Source organism: Clupea harengus, chromosome 2 (genome assembly GCF_900700415.2).
Source record: "Clupea harengus chromosome 2, Ch_v2.0.2, whole genome shotgun sequence".
NCBI classification, from domain to species: domain Eukaryota; kingdom Metazoa; phylum Chordata; class Actinopteri; order Clupeiformes; family Clupeidae; genus Clupea; species Clupea harengus.
Window position 1 is genome coordinate 19,020,366 of NC_045153.1, and position 8,662 is coordinate 19,029,027.

At 38.8% G+C, this 8,662-nt stretch overlaps 2 protein-coding genes across 4 annotated transcripts in view; one reads left to right on the top strand and one right to left on the bottom strand.

The window, feature by feature from the left end:
• Positions 1-3,482, bottom strand: part of rab3gap1 (RAB3 GTPase activating protein subunit 1) — a 30,957-nt gene extending 27,475 nt beyond the window's left edge. For 2 of the 3 annotated variants that reach the window (XM_012826573.3, XM_031585556.2), the window contains exons 1-4: positions 3,397-3,482; positions 3,220-3,275; positions 1,547-1,622; positions 832-964 (exon numbers count right to left, since the gene is read on the bottom strand). In XM_012826573.3, coding sequence (XP_012682027.1) covers positions 832-964; positions 1,547-1,622; positions 3,220-3,275; positions 3,397-3,417 — 286 coding nt within the window. In that variant the 5' untranslated portion in view covers positions 3,418-3,482. The remainder of the gene's footprint in view (positions 1-831; positions 965-1,546; positions 1,623-3,219; positions 3,276-3,396) is intronic. The other variant, XM_012826574.3, reaches the window with a different exon arrangement.
• LOC105899364 (FAST kinase domain-containing protein 3, mitochondrial-like) lies at positions 3,440-7,868 on the top strand. The gene is made up of 7 exons (XM_012826535.3): positions 3,440-3,655; positions 3,968-5,311; positions 6,062-6,147; positions 6,307-6,481; positions 6,790-6,859; positions 7,040-7,154; positions 7,413-7,868. The coding sequence occupies exons 2-7, from the start codon at positions 3,985-3,987 to the stop codon at positions 7,500-7,502; spliced, it is 1,863 nt and encodes a 620-aa protein (XP_012681989.2). The 5' UTR covers positions 3,440-3,655; positions 3,968-3,984; the 3' UTR covers positions 7,503-7,868.
• Positions 7,869-8,662: the final 794 nt, after the last annotated feature.

The window sequence follows — 8,662 nt, forward strand, 5'->3', positions numbered from 1 at the left end:
AGATAAACATTTACGATCATACATTCAATCATCCATGCACATCCATGCATTCATATGTACTCATTCAGGTAAAAAATAAAAAACATAAACAATGCTTCACCACAAAAATGACTAGATTTAGTAACACAAAGTCATCTTAAAACACAGAAAGTGTGAAACACTAACATGATATATTAAAAATAACATCACAATCCCAATGCAAAATCATAAACAGAAAAGCTGCCCCTATTCAATAGGCTCCTATATCAAGCAACCACATTCATCTTATTGAGAGAGACAAAAATAGCCTACTTTTTTCCAGTTTGAATGGGGAAATCCGATTGTCAGGCAGAAAACAGTCATACTCACCACGGAAAATGCGGGATGGATAAGGTTACTAGCTTGCCTAAACGCTGACCATGCTCATACATGATTCAATATATAGATGTTCTTTCTTCCCTACAGCAACTAACACAAAGCAAGTTTAGCTCTTATCTAATTGGTGAGATACCATGTTCATGCCCAATGTATTTGCTGCCCTAAATAAAACTCTTTGCTTTATCCCATACAGTGTGCGTCTCCATTAAAAGGCACAACTAAAACTCTTGTAGACTTTTAAAGGAGTTCACCAGCGAATTTCTTCTCAAAATGTACCGCTAGACACTGGGAGACTAATGGGTGTGAGTGTTAGGCTACCACTAGATTATGTTCACTACCCCAGCTTTGGATATAATTTAGCATTATTCAATAGCATTACACATCACTGGGGAGCTTTGGACTGCCGTTAATGTTGCAGTTACATCACGATGTTGGTAACCGCTCCAGTGAATGTGCCCTCGTGCACTGCAGTACCTTCCTCAGGCTCCTCTTTTCCCTCATTTTCCGAAGCCTCCTGCTTTAGGTAATTGTGCGCGATGCAGAATTTGAAATCGGCAAAGTTGATCTCTTGGTTCTTCTCCTCCCATGTGCCATTGGTGTAATCTCCCTGGAGACACGTGGCAGAGAAGAATGACACAGACAGTACACTCATTGGGGCTGTCATCATGCAAATAAGTACCGGTGGTTTGATAAATGTCAAACATGGCCTGATGGGCATTAGACTAAGTCCTTCAGAAAAGACACAGGAGGTCCAAGTGCTAACTGGTCTCCTTATATTTTGGTTAATGAACATAACTGTATAAGAGAGCAGAAGAACATAACTAGTTAACTTATGTGTAAACTACGTTGTGTAAACGAGCACAGTAGAGGTGGGTATCCTAGCAAGGAGGCTAAAACCGGTGGGTACTAGCGTGTGTTGCTAGCATATCTCTTAAGGGGTCTGGGAGTGAGGTTTACTCACTGCACAGCACTGTACCCACTGGATACCATTACATATGGACACATTATCCTTTGCTGACATAACCTGCACAAATTGACTGCAAGTTTATAGGTTTAAGATGTCCTGAGGAAGCATGGGCAATCACTCACAGCACTTTCATGCAAGTTCTATAGCAAGAAATCCTAGAATTAATTATGAAAAAGAAGCCCATCTATTAAAAAAGAACCACCATCAAGAACACCAACCAACCTTCTCTGGGTGTTTTCCACCACTACTCCCAATCAGTTTCCAGTCATTTAGGACTTCCTCTACTCTTGATACAAACCTGAAAATATACAGGATCATCAACACACATACAAGCATCTCAGATTGTCAAAGACCAATGATTGTCAGTAGAGGCTATCACAACACTTTGCTACAAAGATGATAGATGAATCACCTTAATGAATAACCTATTTAACATTGGCTTGTAGACAACTATCAGCCTTGAGTGCACATTTCAGTCAGACATATGAGCAATTAGTCAATAAGTCAGATAACGATAGCAGCATATAATAGGAAGATATCGGACTAGCTCGTCGTTGTTTAGACAGTGACGTTACCTCAGCTCGCTCATACTAAATTTCACTAGGCCCATAACATTGACAATTCGTATAAGACATATGCAAACATTAGCCTATTTAGAGGGATTTGAAGATGGTAACATAACATTTTCAAAGTAACGTTATTGTTAAGGGGCGACCAGTTTTATTTCTCCCAGATATATTTCTTCTCGAAATATAATACTACGGTCCAGTGAAATAGTATAACCTGCAAATAATTAGGTAATAAGGTAAACTACTAGTGTGTAAGCAAACTCAGTGTTGTGCTTGTCTAGTGAACTACATTAGCTAGTTAGCCAGGGTATATGACAACTGCAGTGATGGGCAGTAGCGTCGCTACTTGTAGCGACGCTACTAGCTTAACTACATTTGCCAGTAGCTTGACTGTAACGTCGCTATTTACAAAACCAAGTAACTTTTCAGTAGCTAAGCTCTTTTATTGATCAAGTAGCGCAGTAGCGTCCTCGAAAGCTAATTTCTCCTGGACATTTCTGATGTTTTTTGTCATTTGGTGGATTATTGTGTTGACAAAGCACTGAAAAAGCATCTCACATATCCCTTTCTGCAGTTCACGTTACAACCGATCTCACGAGAGCTGAGTACAGCGAGGGCTGTCATCGTCTCATCTCCACTCACACTTCGCGGCCAGTCTGACTAGATAACAGCAAAATATTAAAACTTTGTATTTGCGGGCAAAATATCAGAACTTTGTATTCGCGCACAAATGTTACCTCTCTCAGAATTGCATATTGTGCGTCATGCGTCATCTAACGACTTCTGGCGATTTTTGGGAGAGCTAGTTTCCTTACAGAGGAGTTGGCAACACGGACACACACACACACACACACACACACAAGGCTGTATGATGGTAGTGGTAGTCACGATTGTTTTCCTAAACAGAGGTCGGAGACAGTTCTTAGCAAAGTTTAATTTGTAAACTCATGTGATGTTAATTTGTAAACTCATGCATTTGTTTTTTGTGTATTGGGCTATTGTTCAATACATAAATCTAAACATATTTTAGCCTTTATCTGACTGACAGTTGTGTTGATCACTAAAATTGCATTGACTTGGCATGCAGTTTGTTTAACTGAAAGTAGCTACTAATGTATCAAGCTACTTTTGACAGGTTTTTGTAACTTAGCTTGCTACATTTTTATGAGTGGTAGCTTCTGTGTAGTGAAGCTGAATTTATTGTAGAGTAGCTTGTAGCTTAGCTCACTACACATATCAAGTAGCTTGCCCATCACTGGACAACTGTAACAAGCTAGCAAGTTAGCGATAGCTGGTTAGCTGAAGAATTTTCTCCACCTATCCTACCTCTCCCACTCTGACGCTGTGGTGAAGTCCGTGATCTCGAACACTTCCGACTCGGGCTGCAATGACGAAATTATTTAGGTTTAATTACAGTTTTATAGGGAAATCGATTGAAAATGGAATCGTATGACCCAAAGGAGGACTAGACTATGATATCACTAGAAGAGACATATCACTCACATCACTGTCAGCCGCCATCATGGATTCCACTGTTTACTTTCTGGCTCTTAGTTGCATTATGGGATTGATGAGCAAGAAAATGAAAGTTAATTCTGTCTTTTCCTCCAGCAGGGTGCAGCAAGGAGCAACAGGGAGCGTGGGCTATGTAAGCATGGGCTATGTAATGCATTACAAAACATGTTACCAAACGTCCACTGATACCTTTGACAACGCTGTTTGCTTTGTTAGTGTCCACCTCTGGTTCAAACAGCAACACACGGTAAGTATTTAACACTGAGCTGGTTAGTTCTCTCTTTTGTGCATTAATAATAACAGGAGCTCATTCACCATTGTTCTGTTTGAGTATAAGCTTCACTTACATTTGCTTGCTTGTTTTTACACGATGACATGCAACGTTTGTAAAGTTTTGCGTTAACCCGATAGCCCACATTGTATTTACAACTGCTCTTTACAACTTCAGAAAAGCTCACTTTTAAGTCACTGTAATGTTGCTACATGTCTGCTACATGTGCTACAGTGCATTATTCCGTAGCAAGATAGGCTAATTTGCATATATCTATCTGTGTTCTAGGCAACTCTTCAACGACAATGAATTCAGTAGCTTATATATCATCCTCTGTGAGAACTGTTGGTCAGTTAACCTCTAACTCAGCATGTCGGAGGTTAATGCATATAAGTGAACCATATACGCTGGGTAAAAAGCATACACAGCTGACTCAGGTATCCTGTATGAAACAACATTGTATAACCAGAGAATGTAACATCCATATAACACATGGGAGGTGCGCCCAAGCGCTTCAGTTGAGTAACGTGTCTGAAGAGAAGGATCATCTCGATTTTATCAATCAAATTCAAAGATATCGTACCCAGTCAAAGACACTGCCTGCCAATGAAGCCTATTTATCACATACCCCAGAGAATGGACGTGCTCAAACTCTTCAGTCCTTTTCAGAAAGTGAGATGTGGAACATTGTAAAGAACACACCTAACGGTGTGAGCATATCCGGTCTTGCTAACCTAATGGGGATCTGTGACAAGATTGGCATGGATCCTGACAGTCCAACAGGCCTCATATCAAAACTTAAACAGGAGTGCCTGAGAAAACTTAATGAAGAAGATGTGGATATCACTAACTTGTGCCTTCTTGGAGAGGTGGCGTATAACTTGGAGGGTGCTTCGGATCTTTTCAGTGAAGTTTTGAAATCAATTCATACACGTGTTGATGTTGATCTAACCCCACTGGAAGCTTCTCATCTATACACCTTCTTTGCTCTCATTGCAAACCAACACATGAACCCAGATCTCATGACAAGACTGAACAGGTGCACAGAGAGGTTGGCACCCAGACTACCACCAACTGCCATAAGCAACATCCTTCACTCCTTGTCTGTGTTGCAGGAAGGTCAGTCAGTCATGCTCATTCAAAGGCTCATCCAGCGCTCCACTCTCTTCATGGAGTCATTTAGTGATGCTGAACTTACTGGGATTCTCCGTGCCCTCGCGGAGTTATCACAGCACAACACACAATTCCTGTATTGCCTAGAGCAGCAACTACCTAACAGAATAAAAGAGTGTGACCCTGAGCTCATCAGTGCAGTGATGGAATACTGTCTCCATGCGCGCTGGTGCTCCGGAGCTGTATTTGAAGCCGTTGCTGAGCGATTCGTCCAAAATGCAGAGACATACAGCACACCTCAAATTGCCCATCAGATTGTTGCAATGGGAAGACTGAATTATCTCCCACACTGTGCCAATGAGATGTTCAAGAAGTTGGAGAGCATACTCACCTCAAGATTCTCCCAGTTCCAGCCTCGAACTCTGCTCAACATGCTGCACTCTTGCATACACCTGGAGAGGTTTCCCCTGAACTTTGTCTCCAAAGTCTTCAGTCCCTACTTTCTTCAAAGATTAGAAGGTAAGTTAGTGTCATTTGTGATTTAGTCAACATAGGGTAAACATACCTATTAAGCGCACTAAAATCGACATTGAGACATTTTTTGGATCACAAGACATTGATTTCAAAAGGAAATTAAATTAAATATAAATGTCTCATACAATAATATTTCACTTAATTGAAATGTTTCTATAATTTAAAATGAAGATATACATCTCTCTAAATCAATCTTGATTTAGTTGTAACTATTTTCAACAGCCCAGTTCCATGTTTTACTATGCATAATTCTAAATATTAATCTCTTCATTTCGCAATAAGAAGTGATACCCAAAATAAAGGTTAAAAAATCTCAATAAATGTGAGTTTACAGGACTCTTCAGGTCAAAGTTTTTGGACAGCTTTCAAAATGGCCGCCAGCAAATGTGAACACATAGATACCCATATATGAGTGTGCAATTACCTGATTGACTTTAAATTACAGGACGTATGTAGTAACAAACACATTCACTGGTTAATATATCAAGTAGGATAATGCATTATTTTTAAGCAATTTAAGCTCAAAGATGGTAGTGTGCTTAATAGGTACATGAGATTAATATGTACATTTACTCATCTGGAAGATGATACAAAACAAGTAGAAATTAGTTAACTACAAAGTTCTTGTATGTGGTTTAATCTTTATGTTTTTACATTTTTGTCACTGCATTGCCTTTGGTGACTTGTGATATTGAAGAGGTTACTGAAGCATACCCTTCTGTTTTCCCCCCACAGTGCCAGGTCAGGGCCTGGGCAAAAATGTCTTAGCACAGCTGACACAGCTAAACATGTGTACCTCGCTGGAATGCACCTTCTACCAGGTTGGTACTAGTCTGCATCAGTAAAAACATATACACTCAAAATAAAGACACTCAGTCAAATGCACACTGTAAGACCTGCAACTTCATGTTAATTCTTCTCAGTGTGCTTTATCTATGTATAAATTGTAATATTTGTGCTTTGTGCTTTGTTTCCTTTAGGGACCAAAACTTCCATATCATTACCATGTGAAGAAGTTCTCATCTGTGGACCACTTTTTCGAGAGCCCACTAGATAGCTACTTGTTCAGAAGGGTGTATGGTCCTCTTTGCAAGGTGCTGGGTGGGAGAAAATATTTTTCCACCAAGGTTTTCACACAAAATGGATACACTGTAGGTGAGTACTGCAATAGTCATCATATTACAAGACTGAAAAATATAAAAAGGAAAAAATGTACCGAACTAGTCATGGATAATATCAGGACTGCGTTCATCCATGTGTTATTTAACATGACTGATGCCTTAACGTTTCTGTGTAGTTTGTTAGATATGTGTTTTAACTAAATGGATAGTGGATGCACACAATACACTCCAGTTTAGAGCCATTCTAAAGTAGTGCAAACACCTAAACTTTTTAATGCATCAGTTTGCTCTTTCAAGCTATTACAGTCAACAGCACAGTGTGTTTTAATTCTGTTATTTCAGATGTGGAGATCTGTGTTGATGAAGAGGGCCTGATTTTGCCTCTCACACAATGGGATCAGACCCACAATAGGTAAGTTATGAACATGACTGTGTCAAAAGCAAATCTATATGTACGTATGTATAATGTTAATAGCTATGTTGACATTGCAAAACAATAGATGTATCCTTCATATGTAACACACAGGCCATTTTAACATTTGTATCAGTTGTTTTAGTGCACTTAGTGAAGATGTTTCGAATCTACCTGTAGGATTGCTCTCTGTTTGGACGGTCCTGACCGTTTCTGCAAAAATACACACCACCTTTTGGGCCAGGAGGTCACCAAGAGGAGACATCTCCAGAGGCTGGGCTATGAGGTGGTACAGGTGAGATACATTTAAGGGAGAGACTGGAAGCATTAAGGTTTTATATGCATGTGTTAAAGATGTGTAATTAAATGTGTGTGTGAAAGAGAGAACAGAAGAATTTGTACACTGCTGATTTGTTTTGCACAAATTACATAAAATCACATTTATAACTACCATATTCGCATTAAAGATTGAACTCAACCAACAACAAAACAAATGTGATGAGTGTTGTGTTAGGTTGGTTGCAATCATGAAAATGTTTCTATCTGACAACAGATTCCTTACTTTGAATATGAGACGTTGCAGACACAGAGCCAGCGAGCTTGTTATCTCCATCAGAGGATAGGTCGCTCAGTCTTCAAGTGACTTCTGCAAGAAGAGGATGGATCCTTCAATGTAGCAAAACTCCAAAGTAAACTTTTGTTGTTGATGTTACCATTCAGTGAATGTTGAAAACATTAAATATATGTGAATAGGCAAAAGAGTTTATGTGGAATCGATAAATCAGATTTGTATATATGTTGAGTTGTAAACAGAGTTTAACTATATGTTCTATTCGTTTTTATACATCTAAATTATGTTGGCACTTTTTAACCCAAATGCCTGTGTTTGTGTTTCACAAAGCATTTGAAGTAATGTAACTGATGTGGCACTTTATTACATCAGGTAAGGTAAATGTACTGTATATTTGGACATTTTTTTGGAAGTTTGCTTTGCAGAAAATAAATATTTCATTGTGTAATCCTGAGTCTTGTTAATTTCTTCTGTGTGGTAACTTGCACAACCGTCGAAGGAAATTTAACTGGACCAACAGACAGCTATACAGTATGCATTTCAAGTCTATAACCGGTTGTTTGTACTAAGTCTGTACAATTAAGCATTCATAACAGCCTAATGAGCCTAAATCTAAGTCTGTTACCATATTTTTTCTGTAACAAATATTTTAATCATACTTACTTACTATTGACCTAAACTTACTATTGACCTAGATATTGCAAAGTGTCCAAAATGTTGTGTAGAAACATTTGGAAAGAACCCTTTAAGTGTTAACTTTAGTAGGCAACTTCACTCGTTTCACGGTCTGCCGGTCTGCTCGGCTATCTCCTTGGCAACAGAATGTAAACTCTGTCTGACAAAATAGAACAGATGACTGCACAGCACTTACCTTTTAAAAACAGGGAGAATTTGATTCCAGGTGGCAACAGTAATATAAAATGTTGAACTAGTAGTATACTATATATAGTAGTAATTATATATGCTGTAGCAAAGGTTTGATATTCAAGTCAAGTGGTTGGGATAGAAGACATAAGGTGAGTCACCACTAACCTGATAAAAACGTTTTTAGCTGAACTTAATGCTGCATCTATCCTTTTGCATATGGTTGTTATGAGAAAAAAATATAATATAGGATGTTTTTTGTTACTTCTTTTGAAAGAGTGTACGCTAATCATTGAGCTTTCCTACTGTCTTAGTTAACTAGTTCAGACTGTCATGAAGCCAAAGCTACGTTGCAGAGTGCAATGAAC